This window comes from Clupea harengus, chromosome 17, assembly GCF_900700415.2.
Source record: "Clupea harengus chromosome 17, Ch_v2.0.2, whole genome shotgun sequence".
Taxonomy (NCBI): Eukaryota; Metazoa; Chordata; class Actinopteri; order Clupeiformes; family Clupeidae; genus Clupea; species Clupea harengus.
This window is the reverse complement of record NC_045168.1, coordinates 17,730,516-17,748,412: the sequence shown is the minus strand read 5'-3', so window position 1 is coordinate 17,748,412 and position 17,897 is coordinate 17,730,516. Positions and strand designations below refer to the sequence as shown.

The 17,897-nt window shown below is 42.9% G+C and overlaps 1 protein-coding gene across 1 annotated transcript in view; it reads left to right on the top strand.

The window, feature by feature from the left end:
- Positions 1-281: 281 nt before the first annotated feature.
- The window catches only part of LOC105898332 (alpha-2-macroglobulin-like), a 54,553-nt gene continuing 36,937 nt past the window's right edge, over positions 282-17,897 (top strand). The window contains exons 1-3 of the mRNA XM_042710168.1: positions 282-504; positions 2,438-2,596; positions 2,829-3,030. Of these exons, the coding sequence (XP_042566102.1) occupies positions 2,514-2,596; positions 2,829-3,030 (285 nt within the window). The 5' untranslated portion in view covers positions 282-504; positions 2,438-2,513. The remainder of the gene's footprint in view (positions 505-2,437; positions 2,597-2,828; positions 3,031-17,897) is intronic.

The following is a 17,897-nucleotide window of genomic DNA, read 5'->3' as shown; positions in this document are numbered from 1 at the left end:
ACGCGACTTTGCGTTCATACATCAGGAGTTTTTTTTTTTTCCCTTTTCCCCTATAGTCAGTGCGTCGCCCCAATCGCCCTTATGCACAAGCCGCCCCTGATGACAGCTGAGGTTCTGCTCTGCCTCCCCTGCCCGCACGCTCCTGACCTATTCCCATCTCAAGAGAAGGGAACACATTTCTTAATCTTAGATATTAGACAGCCAATAAGTTTTCACTTAGGGATGGACGTTGGTGAACACGCCTACATTTGATCCTACAAAGGCCAGGAGCGAAGGCGCAGGAGCAACTCAACACCGAAGAGATCGCTGGCTGACGCTCTCCCGTCTCTCACCCACACACCCTCTGCAGGTGAGAACACAAGAGCAACTCAACACCGAAGAGATCGCTGGCGGACGCCCCCGTCTCTCACCCACATACCCTCTGCAGGTGAGAACACAAGATCCACTTTAAGCTGAGCCACGATAAGACGCCATCCTCCTATAGTGATATTGGAGCCTGCGAAGGTAAACGACTGTTCAGTATGCTGTGTTCAGTATATGTTTGAGGTCAACTTGGAGAACTAGGTAGTCTTATAAAACCATTGAGATGGATTGAACACGCGATTTGTAAATGTCTCGGCAGCAAACTTTTAAGTGTATTTAGACCACAAACGAGCCATTTCCTTTACGTTTTACGACAGACTAATTGTAAAATATTTTTTTTCAGCATAGATCATTTCTATTAGGTGTCCAGAACAACATACTAAAAGTCCTAAGAAATCCTAGTTGAGGAAATATGTTTAATTCTCATCAATCTGAGATGTGTGCTAATAATGCCAGGCAACAATACACCCCAAACATGTATTTTTTCCCCCTTTACTCCTATCAAAATTAACTTTACACAATGAAAGTGTTTTTTGTATTACAAGTTTCTTTGAAAATGAATTTTAATATGCAAATGAGCTGTACACTAATCGAATATGCCCAAAATACACCCAAATAGGCTGAATTTTTTTCCCTTTACTCCCACCACAAAAACACTTTACATAGTAAAAGTATACATGAAAAGTAACTTTTTTTGTATTACAAGTTTCTTTTGAAATACATTTGAATATGCTCATGAGCTCCACACAATATGTCCTAATTTGCATAGGCAGAAACACCATTCGTATGTATCACATACATCGGGCCAATTTTCATCCAATCATCCTACTGCCAATGGGTGATGGCAATGCTGCTTTTAGACTGGCCTCTAACCTGAAAACTGCCTGGCTTGGTAGCACCTGCCAGGGGTATGGTGTTTCTGCCTATGCAAATTAGGACATATTCAATAAGTGTGGAGCTCATGTGCATATTCAAATTAATTTCAAAAGAAACTTGTAATACAAAAAAAGTTACTTTTCATGTATACTTTTACTATGTAAAGTTTTATTGTGGTAGGAGTAAAGGAAAAAAATTACATTTTTGGGGTGTACGGTTGCCTGCATTAGCACACATCTCAGATTGATTTGATTGAATTAAACATATTTCCTCAACTAGGATTTCTTAGGACTTTTAGTATGTTGTTCTGGACACCTCATAGAAATAATCTATGCTGAAAAAAATAATTTTACAATTAGTAATTAGTTTTGGCTCCAAAATGAGTTACTTTGCCTGGACTACAAGACTGCGCAGTAAAGTAGCCTGCCAGCCGTGGGCCTCCACCAACTCCGTCTCAGCGGACATGTTGATATGATGTGGGCTAGACTAAGAGATTCTACTAAAACTATGAAATAAAACTAAAAGGTTGACTCTCGTCTTAACCAACTCGAAACCAACCAACTGCCAGGTGTGACGACGTTTTCACGGCAGACTCCCGATTTAAAAAAAAAAAAAAAAAAACATCTCTATATGCATACAAGTCTGTTGTAATGTGTCTTTGTGTTGTAATGTAGTTCTGGCCCATGTCAAGGCAAGGTTTTGCTCCTACTCTTTATCCTACACAGAGCATCGACAGTTATCACGACACACTGAACAGGATCTGCTTACATGGACATTCGATAAAAAAAATAAAACAAACATTAACAGAAGCGCGCACACACACACATGCTTTTATTCCAATGGGGACAGTGCCCTGTGAGTATTTCCCAGGATCTCGTGCCTGAACACATGGCCTTTAAAACCCCACAGTAGTTGCTATATTGGCTTGTTAGTTAAAAGTAGGCTATGTGCCATTTCGTATTTACTGATGTATCCGTACTGGAGGCGGGTCAAGGTAGGTTTGATGTGGCTGAACAGCTGCCTGATTGCTTTACTCTGGTGAACTCAAGAGCTTGGCCAGGAGAGGTCGTAGGTCATACTGACTTGATGAGTTACCAAATGTGAAACATGGAGAAATATTCCCTGCTGCAGCACTGGTGTGTGAGCCTCTACTGTGTGTGTGTGTGTGTGTGTGTGTGTGTGGGGTTGATTTCATCAGCCTGTTGGAATAAAAGTGTGTTTAGTTCAGAGCAGCAGCACTGTTGTCTGAGCCTCTCCTCTTCAGGCTCAGAAGAATGGCCCTCATCAGGATCCTGATTGCTGGGGGGCTGCTGAGCTGCGTCTACTCTCTCTGCTCCTCCAGAGGAACACCAGAGCCGTGAGTACAGCCATCAGCATACAGCTCAGTCCTCTCACATGTTTTATAGTGTTAATATATTATAAAGAGTAGGTCACTAAAATGACTCTTATTGCTATAGTCTTGCAATTACAGAAAGCATGAGCGTCATACAAGCATGATCAAAACATGACCTTAATTATTTAGTACCTCTGAATGAATTGGGAAAAACTATTTTAAACCAATCTGCCTAATGCATTTCTTCTCTCTTTAGGTCTTTCATGGTGACCTTTCCTGCCCTGATAAGGTCAGGGTCAGATGCCCAACTCTGTGCCAGCCTCCTGAGTCCAAATGAGACTCTGCTCATGTCCATATATCTGACTAATGGAGACGAGAAGGAGAAGAAGAAGAAGATGAAGAGGCTTCTTCACCAGGAAACATCAAACAAGAACTTTCACCGCTGTTTCCAGTTCCAGGTCAGTAGTAGTCGTAGAGTGAACTGGCAGCCTGCTGCTGGGGACGGAAGGGGAGAGTGGGGGAAGTCCAGCTCAAACTCCAAACTGGATTACCGTGTGACCCATTTGGAATAAATGTTATGAAATGAGCAGTTGATTGTGCCGCCCCCCTTCTGCTTGTGTGCAGTGCTGTGGTTACTGTACCTGGTGTTGCTAACGCTAGTGTGTACTCTGCTCTTTAACAGGCCCCTTCGGTAAATAAAGACTCTGTGCAGAAGATCAAAGTGGAGATCAAAGGCCAAACATCTCACTGGACTTCAGAGAGTCTGGTTAAGTTCATCCCTGAACCTGCCCCCATCACCTTCATCCAGACGGATAAACCCATATACAGCCCAGGCCAACTCGGTACGTCCATTTCTATAGATGCTAGAGAGGTGGATGCACTCCAACACAGAGAGTAGCAGAGTGACTTCTTCTCTATAAAAATACAAATGGTTCCCCCAGTGAATGTTCTGAAGGTTCCCCCAGTGAATGTTCTGATGGATTCTAACTCCGTTCTCCCTTACAGTGCACTTCAGAGTGGTTACCATGGATACGGATTTCATTCCTCTTCATCAGAAGGTGAGTTTAGCTGAACGTTTCCGACTTTCAGGAGCTCCGGACTCTCACTTTTGTGACGACGGTTTTACTGTCTGTGGTGAAGCTAGGCATGCTGGGTAAAAGGCCTGTATTGGGTTTCTCACACAATGAACATCTGGCAAATAGATGAAGTGTCGTTGAAAGAGCGCCCAATAGCAGTGAAACAATCAGAAGAAGAAGATGGAGATTGTAATTGCCTGAGAGGGACAATCACTAAAGCATCTCTTTGCACAGCTGTGTATTGGATCTTATCACCAGATTTAATTTAGGTAGAGGCCCAGTAGTTTATTCTCTTGACACATCAGTGCTGTGTTGCAGCCTTGGTGTGTGTGTGTGTGTGTGTGTGTGTGTGTGATTTATTTTTATTTTTTTATATTTTTATAAATCAACACAACGGAGCACAATTCACTAATTACATTTCTGCTTTTTCCACAGTACACCCTGGTGGCGCTTCAGGTATGTCCATGTTTGAGCTTGCTTTCTTATTGGTGCTTCAGGTATGCCCATGTTTGAGCTTGCTTTCTTATTGGTGCTTCAGGTATGTCCATGTTTGAGCTTGCTTTCTTATTGGTGCTTCAGGTATGTCCATGCTTGAGCTTGCTTTCTTATTGGTGCTTCAGGTATGCCCATGTTTGAGCTTGCTTTCTTATTGGTGCTTCAGGTATGCCCATGTTTGAGCTTGCTTTCTTATTGGTGCTTCAGGTATGTCCATGTTTGAGCTTGCTTTCTTATTGGTGCTTCAGGTATGTCCATGTTTGAGCTTGCTTTCTTATTGGTGCTTTTTGGGGTCCAAGCAGCGAGGCGGCATAGACACCTCTTGGTTTCTACCTTTTCTTCATCTTCTACCTTTTCTTCATGGTCTATGGCAGCTCCTAGAGCCGTGTAGGAAAAAGCCTTTGGCACACTGGTTGGACACGCACGCACGCAAACTCATTTTTCATGGAGATATCACATACACTTGGAGAGAGTGAGGAAGTACCACCCCCTTCATTTGAATGGCTGATGCTATGCTAGCTACTTCATTCATTTGAATGGCTGATGCTATGCTAGCTTCTTCATTTATATGAAAGGCTTATGCTATGCTAGCTACATCATTCATTTGAATGGCTGATGCTATGCTGGCTACTTCATTCATTTTAATGGCTGATGCTATTCTAGCTACTTCATTCATTTGAATGGCTGATGCTATGCTAGCTACATCATTAATTTGAACGGCTGATGCTATGCTAGCTACTTCAGCCCAGGAAGTACCAAACTGACCGCTGACATCTTTACAGAAGATGCAAATAGAGGCACACACACACACATATAATTTGTGTGTGTGTGTGTCTCTATTTGCATCTTCTGTCTGCTTCTGGCAGGCTACTTGGCCCCATCATCGCTGCTTGTAGTTCTGTTTTCACCAACATGAGTAATTAGTGGCATCATCAGCGTAATGATCTTTTTTGTGTCCCTGTTCACAGGACAGCCGTGGCAACACCATTGGCCAGTGGCTTAATGTGACCTCGCAGAGAATGATTGTGCAGCTGTCTCACTACTTAAACCCTGAGGCGCTCCAGGGCAAATACAAGTTGTCTGTGACTCGGGAACAGAGCGCGTTCTCACACGACTTTCAAGTGAAGAAATATGGTACGTTTGTGGCTGCTGCAGCAAGTCTGCTTAAAGGTGGTCCCCCCCCCCCCCAAATGTTATTTTTGGTGTTAGCTATTTGAAAGGGTTAAGGATGGGGTGAACCCTAAGGGATGGGGTTAGTCCTAAGCCTAAAACCTTAATGGACTGAACCAGTATGTTTGACTTTGGCTCCTCCTCCTTTCAGTTTTGCCCAAGTTTGAGGTGATTCCAAACATTCCCGAGGAGGTCAGCGTAGGTGCAGTGGAGATCCGGCTGCAGGTGTGTGCAAAGTAAGTGACGCGGGGACAGGTGATTCCCAGGAAGAACACATGCTAACATATGATGGCTGGACTATAAGCAGGTCTGAATTCCAGTGTGACTCTGTTCTGAGCTCATCCCATTTGTTGTGATGCGTCATGCTCTCCGTCAGCATTAACATGTTTCTATATGTCCTTGTGGCCTTAAAGCACCTTAAAGTTTCCCTGTTTTCAGATATACGTTTGGTCAGCCTGTGCCAGGGAAGGCTTCAATGGTATTGTGTCGAGATGCTGATGCCAGGCGATTTGAAGAAGAGGATGGTCCCACACCAGTAATATGTGTGAAGGAACAGGGAGAAGTAAGGATTATTTATTTGATTGTAATTTTTTTCAAAACTAAATTATTACTATCAGAATTATTTACTTTTTTTTACATTTGACATGTAGAATGTTTCAGTGAAGTTGTCATGACGATTAAACTTTAAAGGGTACTACAGACTGACATCATCCTGAGGCTGTGATCATGGAATCTTTTCAAGTTGTTTTGTCTCATGGAATGATCAATTATAATTGAACCAGGTGGATATTTAGTGGTAGCAAGCATTGAAATCTGAACCTGTGTGTGTGTGTGTCCCGCAGATGGATGAGTCTGGTTGTATCTCTAAAGTTTTCAACATGGCAACATTTACACCACCGGCCTTCGCCAGGAAACTGAAGGATGTGTTGAGATTCAGTGCCACAGTAGCTGAGGAGGGAACAGGTGAGCCAAGGAGGAGAGGTCGTAGGTCATACTGACAAGGGGGCCATTTCACAGAGTGATTGTTCACCAGAGGTGGAGAGGTTGTAGGTTATACTGACAAGGGGGCCATTTCACAGAGAGATTGTTCACCAGAGGTGGAGAGGTCGTAGGTTATACTGGTTCACCACTGAGGATGTAAATAAAGGTGGAGGTTTCTACATGAGTATTTTTCTTCTTCAGGTATCAGTCGATCAGAGAGCAAAAACATACGGTTGGTCTACATCCTTGGGAAACTCACCTTTGTTGATACACCAGATGTGATTGAGGACGGGGCAGTTATGGAGGGCAAGGTAGGTGAAGTGGTCATCTCTGCAGATGCAAACACATCTGCCACATATGCATAGAGTATATATAACCCTAGATTATCCATTCTGAGGCTGGTGATCTTTTCAACAACCTTTCGCCAGAATTGAGGACTGCCCCTGAAGACACTTTCAGACACTGGGCTTGGAGATGTAGTATTTCAAGGGAAAAGAAAGTGTAATCAGTTGTCTTGTCTAATCAGTTCTGTATGGTGTTCTACATTTCTGGATACCAATGGTAACCAGTGATCTCTTCAGCGTTTAATTTCAGAAGTAGAAGGATCATTTCAGAGCCAGTCCTTTAAGTCACCAGCACGTTGTCATACTTAAATATGTAGGCTTCTTGTATTTCCTCTCTCTACAGATCAAAGCAACCCATTACAACGACATGGGCATCGCTGACAGGACCGTCCATCTGTTTAAAGGTCCGAAGTGGAACGCAGAGCTCTTACTGAACCTGACCACAGACTCTGATGGAGTGGCCCAGTTCTCTCTCAACACGACTACTTTCACAGGAGACTTTGAGCTCATCGTAAGCTGAGTTTGTGTGCATATATCTATCACTCACACACACACACACACACACACACACACACTTTAGTTAGCACTTGTACTGTGCTGGTGTTGGTGTGATGATAGTCTGCGGAAGGTCCAGTGCATCATATGCTTTTCCATCCCATCACTAATGGCACTCTTCCTCTCCAGGCCAGCCTCGATACAGACATCAAAAGATACAGACCGTTTCGTACCCCATACTATGATTTGGCATCAAAGTCTGTGTCCAGACTGAAACCTGCATCTTCAGACACAGCTTCATCCGGCTCTCTGACCATAAAGGCTATAGATGAGCCTCTTCAGTGTGACAAAGACACACCCATCAGCATTAAGTACACCTTCACTGGGGAGACATTCAACTCAGACTCTGTGGATATAATTTATATGGTACGTGGATCACAGATTACATTATGGCCATCTAAAATCATTAAAACAACTGCTGTGGTAAGACGATGTTGAGTTTCCTTGTGTGTTGCAGGTTTTATCCAAAGGAGAGATTGTTCACCATGGCTTCACTGAGGCTTCAGTGAAGGCTTCAGGGAAGGGTTCCCAACCCGTCATCACGGGAGAGGTGTCCTTCAAGCTGTCTGTCAGTCCTGGGATGGCCCCCTCAGTGCAGGTTCTGGCCTACTGTGTCTTACCCAGTGAGACGGTCCTGGCTGAGAGCAGAACCTTCTCAACTGAGAAGTGCTTCAGAAACAAGGTACCGCACCACAGTGTGATGGTGTGAAGTTCTCTCTTTCTCTCCTCTGGTGCTCTTGGCCTCTGTTATTCACTTGTATGCTTGTTGATTGTCATATGTGCTTGTTTGTCACATGTGCTTTCTATGCAGGTGTCACTGAAGTTCTGGCCCCCTAAAGCGGTTCCTGGAGAGAGGACCTCCATGTATCTGTCAGCTCAGCCTGGCTCTCTGTGTGGCATCAGTGCTGTGGATCAGAGCGTCTTAATCCTGGAACCAGGGAAGCGCCTGAATGCCCAGAAGGTTACTATAGCAACACTCCAAATCAACAGTGACATTATACATTTCACACAGTGTGTGTGCGCGTGTGTGTGTGTGTGGACAGAGTCTCTGATTTCTTCTGTGGTCGCTTATGAGTCACAGCCTGAAGTGATTTCTTCTGTGGTTACATCGCTAAGTGTCACAGCCTGAAGTGCGTAGGTGTGTGATTAGACATTTCTTTTCCTCTAGGTTTTTGACATGCGACCGTCAATGAACTCGTATGTGAGTTATGATGTTGAGGATCCAGTGGAGTGTCTGAAAGTGAGACTTCGGCGATCTTCTATACCCTACTACCCAGGCCGACACTCAGACACTGGTGCCTTTGCTGTTTTCAGGGTAAGAAAAATAAGCCCTTACAAACAGAATAAGCCAGAAGCTCAATTCACGTCATGCACTTAAATGAGGAGTTCATCTGTTTCTGTGTCTGCTTTAGAGATTGGGACTGAAGATTGCAACTAATCTGATTTTACGGATTGACTGCTTACTCTTTAGGGGAGACACATTCCGCAAGGGAATCGGTGAGTGCAAACACCCTCAAGGAAAGTGAAATTCAAACATTTCATTTCTAGCCTTATTAAATAATTGTAATGTCTTTGAGAGGAATGGCACATTCTCTGGCTTTGTTATCACTGGGTGTCAGGTCAAGGTGCTGGGTGTGTGTGGAGGAACAACATCTAAAGCATCTGGTCACTGGGTACAGGATCTCTGGTCACTGGGTACAGGATCTCTGGTCACTGGGTAGGGGCTATAGGATCTCTGTGTTGAAGACGTGTGTATTGCTCAGGGATGTGTGAGACGAAGGCAGCATAGCATGACATGATTAGAGGAATCAGGCAGCTCTACTGAAGAAGAACATATCTGCTGCCCATGCAGATTTGAGAATTAGTTTTCTTCTTTCCAGCATATCGTCGATTTGGCGAAGCGGTTCCCGAAGTGCTTGCTTTAAATGCTGCAGGACCTCTTCCTCCTCCAGGACCTCTTCCTGAGGATGTTGTGACTGTTCGTACAGTCTTCCCAGAGACATGGCTCTGGGGCCTTGCAGGGGTCGGGTGAGCGGTCACATATATCATATCATATTATGTTCAAGTGGAGTTGAAATTAACCAAGTATTTGTCTGTCAACCAATTTAAGAGCCTTTTAGATAATAAGGATGTGCCTCAATGCTGTTGTTTTAAATGATTCTCTGATTAAATTTTTTTTTACTTAATGTTATTTAAAAAAAAAAATGTTATATACTTAATTTCTGAGTTGTTTAATGTGTTTTTTTTTATTTTGTCTGTTTTGTTATGGTTTGTTTATTTATTGTTCTTCTGTACTATGTAGCCTCAATCAGGGCATTGCTGCAAAAGAGCCCTGTGCTCAGTCAATTCTCCCTGAATAAACAATGATGATGATATCCAGTCTCTGTCATATACATGGGCTCCTGTAGTTCTAGTGTCTAACCCCATAGCCATTGTTCTAACATGTGGTCTCTTCACAGAGATTCTGGACAATCACAATTCCCCGTCACTGTCCCTGACACCATCACCACCTGGGAGACTGAGGCTTTCTGCCTGTCCCCCCAGGGCTTTGGTCTGGCCCCACCAGTTCAGCTCACAGTTTTCCAGCCCTTCTTCCTGGAGCTCTCCCTGCCATACTCCATCATCCGTGGAGAGACCTTTGAGCTCAAAGCAACGGTTTTTAACTACCTGCCAAAGTGCATCATGGTATGACACTGAACCACATTCTGAGCATAAAATGGGTCTTGCTACACTGAAATCAGATTGTCAGAGATTGCCTGGATAATTTCATGCATTCATGTTCATAACTATCACTAGCTAAAGCTGATTGAATGCCAGTGTACGTATGTTGTAAGCTAAAGCTGATTGAATGCTAGTGTATGTTGTAAGCTAAAGCTGATTGAATGCTAGTGTATGTTGTAAGCTAAAGCTAAAGCTGGTTGCATGCTAGTGTATGTTGTAAGCTAAAGCTGATTGAATGCTTGTGTATGTTCTAAGCAGATCCCTCACTGTGGCTTTGAGTGTGTGTTAAACATGAACCCTCTCTGGTAGGTTACAGCGACTCCAGCCCTTTCATCAGACTTCACTCTGGCCCCCTCCTCTGGTGGCCGGTACTCCTCATGTCTGTGTGCAAATGGCAGGACGACCTTCAAATGGACACTGGTGCCCTCTGTACTCGGTGAGTGTACACACTGCAGGAGCCTGTAGAGTTAAAGGACAAGTGGGTAACTTTAATAGACACTAATGCAGCTGAGCTGAATGTAACATGGGGAAACTTGCCTTGCAGGAGAGGTGCCGGTGACTGTGAGTGCTGCAGCTGAGCAGTCCCAGACTGGGTGTGGCAATGAGGTGGTGACTGTCCCAGAGAGAGGCCGCATAGACACAGTCACACGCCCGCTCAGGGTGAAGGTAGGCATGCAATGAATCCTGATCTAATGTTGCATTCTCCAGAAGACTGTACCGTATCACAGTAGAGGATTTGTAGAATGTTCAGAGGGTCTTTAGAGCTGACATCTCTCCAATCTTAAGAGAAGTGCATTTTCTGTTACACAGAGTACACCTTAAGCCTAAGAAATGATTAAAATCCTGAGGTACACACACACTTGTAACGTCTCTAACTTTTCTCTTCTAAGGCTGAAGGAACCGAGAAGACTGAAAGTTTCAGTTGGCTCTTATGTCCAAAGGGTGAATTTCTATCTTCTCTTCCTATTGGCCCTTGTCTCCATATCCATAGTTTATTAATGTATTAATAGATAAATGTTTTCTAACAAGCAACATTCATATTGCCTGTGTGGCCTGAAGCTCAGTTTCATGTTGTTCCCACAGGGGGCGCTCTAATAGAGGAGGTGGAGCTGAAACTCCCAATGAATGTAGTGAGGGGATCATCCAGAGCTTCAGTTTCTGTGCTGGGTACATCTTCATATAAGCAATCTGAGTAATAATGGTACTCATTCGGTAACTAAGGCATATCTTATCTGTTTATGATGTACATTTTGTCTTGTAGGAGACGTCCTGGGTCGTGCTCTGAAGAACATTGGCAGTCTCCTGAAGATGCCATATGGTTGTGGGGAGCAAAATATAGCCATCCTCTCCCCAAATATCTACATTCTACAGTACCTACAGAACACTAACCAGCTCACTGAAGAAATCAGGGAGAAAGCCACCAATTTCCTCAAGAGCGGTGAGATGAATTTGCTTTTGTCAAGCGAGTTGCAGTAACCATTAGCCACTACTACTAACCGTTACTGTTAGCCATTAGCCACTACTACTAGCCGTTACTCCTAACTACAACTACTATATTTTGCTTCATACCTATTCATTTTTCCATAGCATTTTAACAGAAATACTCCCTACCACTAAACTACAAACTGCTGGTCGATTCACATACCGTATTTTCCGGACTATAAGCCGCTACTTTTTTCCCACGCTTTGAACCTCGCGGCTTAAACAACGATGCGGCTAATTTATGGATTATGATACCTGTGACTGTATACGGTGGCTTTGTGTTTACGGTGGCTTTGTGGAGCTAGGATGCTAGCATGGATGCAGCCGCATGGATGCTTAGCTCCACGCGATTTCTCAGTATCTCTCAATAACTTAACTAATGTCAAAATAACCACAGTCTACCAGCGTAGACAGAACACAACTCAAAACACTTTAGAAAATAAAATAAAAGTTTACAACAATACAAATCCAGTCTTCAAGTTCTTTAGCTCACTGGTTTCAAACTAGCGTCTGTCTTCAATCTAACGTTCTAGCTTCTGATTGACTCTTGCGACTGTGCGCTCTTAAAGCAACAGTGCACTTATCTAACTGGCAAAACTAACTATTGTATTAGTTTTGATATTCATTTTAGCCTGTGTAAAGTTAATTTGTTTCAATGTTGCGGTAGGCACCTGCGGCTTATAGACATGTGCGGCTTATTTATGTTAAAAATAATTATTTTTAAAAAATTCAGTGCGTGAGGCTTATATTCAGGTGCGCTCAATAGTCCGGAAATTACGGTACTCCATAAGGACTTTGCTATTAGCTACTACTATTAGCCATTTGTAGTAAGTTTATTTTAAAACATTGAACGATTAAATAAAAATTGTATTTGAACATAAAGAAATAAAATTTTTACTGTATTGTCAATAATGTGTGCGTGTTTTTAAACCATGTGGTGGGTGTGATGGTGACTGACTGCAAAGCTGAAAGATGAAGCTCCTTGCTCAGGCACATGGCTCTGAGGCTCTCTCTGCTGGTTGAAATGATGCACGTCACCCCCTGGCTGTGCTCTGATGGCCATGGAGTTGAGTGTTATTATTATAATACACATTAACCACTAGGCACCAATAACCCAGTTATAATCTACAGGATACCAGAGGCAGCTGAACTACAAGCACAGTGATGGAGGCTACAGCACGTTTGGCAGAGGGGAGGGAAACACATGGTGAGTTGATCCCAGTCAGTGCACTAAAGCCTCTGACCAGGGGAGCACAGTTAGAAATACCACCTATAACAAAAGGAACACAGGGTGAGGTAAAACATATGATGCCACCATTGGCCGAGACCACCTCCTGCTCCAGGTCACCCTCATCTGGACGTATCGGCCTTCCTCTTATTGTTTTTAAAGCATTTAATGACCCTAGCGGTGATTAGGGGAGGCACTGAGAACATGGAGGAAATGTTCATTAACTCCATGAAGACCAGGTTGTTTCATCTTTTCCTGCAGGCTGACTGCATTTGTGTTGAGATCCTTTGGTAAAGCAAAGTCCTTCATCTACATTGATCCAAAAATTATTACGTCTGCAAAGACTTGGCTTGAAGGAAGACTGAAACCAGATGGCAGCTTCCGTATGCAGGGGAAACTCTTCAACAACAGAATGAAGGTACCCATATGATAATACTATCTAACTAATCAACAAACGCATTATTTGGTATTAGGATGAATACTGAATTTGACATTGGGTTTGTCCTTGTCTTGTAGGGCGGTGTAAACGACAATGTAACAATAACTGCTTACATCACTGCATCGCTGCTGGAACTGGACATGTCTGTTACGGTAGGCAAATCTGTTACTCTGGTCATCTACGACAAACTACTTCAAGTCTATCAGAGGCTTCATTCAGATTATTCTACTGTTGTGTATCTGGTATAAATCTGTATGGTTTAGAGAATTGCAACCTTGAACCAGATTATTGTACCAGACAATCTGCTTTTTACTTCAGGAAAAAACGATGACGTTTCTAAAGTCCTCCGTCAGTGACCTCTCCAACACCTACTACACTGCTCTACTGGCCTACACCCTCAGTCTCGCTGGAGAAGACGACCTGCGATCTCAACTTCTCAGACACTTGGAGAGTGTAGCAACCTCTGATGGTATGAAACATTTTAGTGTGCCTGAAGAGACGCAGATAACCCAACGCTTCAACCTGCTTCTTTTATCTCATATGGCTCATGTGTTCTCAGGGAATCTCCTGCACTGGTCTCGGTCCTCATCAAAGCGAGCTGATTCCCTGGCGGTGGAGATGAGCTCTTATGTGCTGTTAGCTGTTCTCACTAAAACCACACTGACTGCTGCTGACTTAGGGTATGCTGCCAGGATTGTCAGCTGGTTGGTGAAGCAGCAAAATCCATATGGAGGCTTCTCTTCCACACAGGTGATCCACAAACACTTCCCTTTGAAACGTGTTATTTGTGTTGCTGTGTCTGGGCTTTTGTCCAGCTTCTGTAATTGCCCACACTGAGGGTTGAGTGTGTGTTCTCTCAGGACACGGTGGTGGCAATGCAGGCTCTGGCTCTGTACGCCACCAAGGTCTTCAGCCCAGGTGGATCCAGCACAGTGACGGTGCAGTCAGCAGGTGGGGACAAACACCAGTTTATTGTGAACCAGCGTAACACATTACTGTACCAGGAGAGGGCGCTGCGGGACGTTCCTGGGAAATACAACATAGAAGTGAAGGGCTCTGCGTGTGCTTCTGTGGGGGTCAGTCTGAAAGATCACCTCTACTTTGTTCTAAACTATTATGGATATTCTTTTCGTAGTATTTATTCATGTCTAATCCCTAAATCCTCTTCTGTAACAGGTGGCTCTTTTCTACAACATCCCCACTTCCACTGAGCCCTCAACCTTGAGCATTAAGACTCAAGCCAAGCCTCTGACTGAGGGAGAGTGCAACAAGATCAATGGACAGGCCTTCAATTTAGACATCACTGTCCAGTACGTTAATTGTTGAGTTTTGTGACCAGTGACATATTTAGGTCGGATCAAGTAAAGCCCGTCTGGTTCCTTTCCCTCAAACTGAAGTTCTGGGATAACTGTGTCTACTAACAATTGTTTACTGTTAGTCACTTAAAAGATTTAAAGAACTTAAATGAGGCACATTTTCATCCTTCCTTGTGCAGGTATAATGGACCACAGGAGAGCACCAACATGGCTATAATAGATGTGAAAATGTTATCTGGTTTCACACCTGACTCTGCCTCTGTTGAAAAGGTAAGTTGTCCATCCTAAGTCTGTTAGTCAGTGGATCATCCATCATAATGGTGTTGATGAAGGTTCTGTCTTAACAGCTAGAGGGCAGCATATTTGTGGACCGAGTCGATAAGAAAGATGACCACATCCTTGTGTATCTGTCAGAGGTGAGGAATAAACCACTTGGACTCAGAATCACTTTCCTCACAGGTTTACCTAAAATGACACACTTGTCTCTACACCTGCTCTACGTCAATCTGATGTGCTTCTACTTGTGTTGTATCAGGTTCCGAATGGTTTACCTATTTCCTACCAACTGACCATCCGACAGGATCTCCCAGTGAACAACCTGAAGCCAGCAGTGGTCACGGTGTACGACTACTACCAGACCAGTAAGACTCCCTTATAAATCAGTGTTGCATACGCACATAAGAGATACAGAGGTGTTTGTAACTTCCTGACCAATGAAATCTTTCTGCATCAGGTGACCGGGCTGAGGCAGAGTACTCCTCCCCTTGTACAAGAAAGCCTTTGCAGGAAGTGTACAGAACGAAGGGTGGCTTCTGGCCGAATTTTTAACAGGGTAAGGCGGAATCTATGAAGCAGCACTTTGGTTCCAACTGAGCTAAAGACCAGGCAGAAGGAGTTTACTACTTATTACTTTTATACCTTTTATACCTTTGATCATGATTTTAGTAATCCAAGAAGCCTATCGGAACATCAGGTTCTGATACGATGTTGATCATTATTTTACTCCATGTATTGCTCTTGCTGCTTGCTTTTATTGATTTTTATGTAAAGCACTTTGAACTGCAACTCTTGTACGAAATGTGCTACACTGTATATAAATAGTCTTTCTTACTTACTTACTTGTACAGGTGAGATACTCTACTGAGTCCCCCTAAGAACAAACATGAAAGCATGTCTTATCATAGGGGGCAGCTGAAGAAGGAGGTCTTTCAAAACAATATTTTAACATTCCTGATGTGTTAATATATGGTGATATGTATTTGTATACATATTGTTAATAAATACTGCATTTCAAAAATATTTCATTGAGTTATCTTCCTCCAGTTATCAGAAGAGTTTGTATTGAAAGCTTATTTATGATGCAATTAGAATTCGACCAGCAAGTGTCTTTGTAGAAGGGTGGACTGGTGTTCAGGTGTGTAGGTTTGTAGCCTACTCGGACATCTGTGGCCAGACCACAGAATATTAAATAAAGACACACACAAACAAACTCACTTATAAGAATATTTTGTGGTTCATATTGAGTGAAACCTATAGACAAGTCATGAGCAAGGGTCGGCATGGTCTGCAATTACTGACTACTATTATGTTCTGGTAGACTGGGTAAACCCAGGCCGATCTGCAATCTTAAATAAGATTGAGCTTGGTCTGGTGATAGCCAGAATAATGTTTTGGTGTAATACACAGAGGATTGACACTCACAACTTTGGCAGTTTATTCTCCATTTAATGAGAGCAACCTATTTAAAAGGAGGATTTAAAAAGTCGTTAGAAAAACTAGCATGTTAGCTGACGTTAACTCCAGATTAGCTCACGGTTGTTATGGCAAAAAAAAAAAACCACCTTCATTTTTTTTGTTGCTAAAAAACATCCTGGTCATCGCTTTCTGCCCGAAACAGACGAAAACAGACGCCTAGGTCTGAACACGGCCAAAAGCACAACATATTTCAGACCCAGATTAAGAAATCAACAAATGCTGTTCCACTTGGATTGGGTAAATAAAGTATGGTATTGCCTAGTGCTAGTTGTAGGTAAATAGCTTGCTTATCTAGCTATAATCATAATGTTTGCAGAAGGATCTTTGTGACTTAATACTATTATAGCCAGAGAATGTCTCATAAGGGTGCTTTGGCCACTAAAGGGAAAACTTGGGCAACTCTGACTTACTTTCCTCGAAAAAAACCCCTCCTTATGTCAATCTCATCTGTGGAACAGTGGATGTCTGAAACCAAGTGCTAGCTGCTAGCGCGAAACTTCGATCAAAGAGTATGGGAGTTGAATCTGCGTGCGTGATGAGGCTATGGTTGTGTTCGAATTCTTAGATAGCTGTCTAATCCTTGATCTCTTGTTGGACAGGTGTCTGACGAGAGAGGTCCTTTCGGGGGAAGGTATCTCAAAAACCGTTGATTTCGAACAGTCTATTAAGATAGGATGTACGGCAACATGACGCTTTGTCATCATACTGTGTGTGCTTATTTGCTAGCTAGCAGCTACTGTTAGCGACCTGGCTAACGGATACATCGCTAACGAAACAGACTATTTTTGTTAATAAATCATGACATAAGTACATAGTACACTGTTTATTTCTCGGTAACTTTTAAAAAAAATTACCAAAAAAAGCAAAGAAACGTACATCGGTGAATACTTTTGTGGAACTTCGACGATTTCATCCGCCATCTTTTTTTAAATTTGTCTCCGGTTAGGGAATGGCGCAGAGAGTTATGGGTAATACCTGCCGCCATAAGAGAGCAAGGCAGCTCAGATGCTCTCTTGAAAAATGATCGTTATGTGACCTATTTCAAGGTATCTTACTAAAGCGGAAGAGAAGGTTTAAGACATTTCGAACAGTACTTGCTCTCTTACTAGGGAGGGAGGAAGGAAGGAAGGGAGCATTTTAAGCCAATTCGAACAGACCCTATGTGTAGGAAACCAGGAAAACGCGGCGATGAGGCTGTATGTGCAGGAAAACGCGGAGTGGATTTCTATTGCTATGGGTATTCCCCCTACTGATAAAGTGGAACGGATTTGATTGTAAAGCAATGGAAAGAACGCTGGACAAGTAGACCAGTCATGCACTAATATTTTAATGGCAATTGTGGGGTATGGAGGATTATCGGGGCCATAACTAAATAAAAAAAAAAAAAAATGAATGGTTAAATACTTGGATAAATACATAATTAGATAACAAAATGAATAAAATGAGACCCTAAATATATAAATGTTACATGTACTCGTGTGTGTGTATATATATATATATATTTACGTTTTTATGTGTTCACATTTATTTATACTTACATTTATTTATTTATACTTACATTTATCCACGGTGTAACTTGCTGCAGCAAAATAAATCTGTCGTCCCCCGTCACCAAGTCAGGGGGCGGGTTAAAGCCTCTGATTGGTGAATGAACAGTATTACACACAAGGCAGGCTCAACCAGTCGATCAAGCTCTCTTCGATCCAGAGGGATACCGAATTTTGGCGGGTATGGATGCCAAGCGCCAGATTTAGTTTAATGAA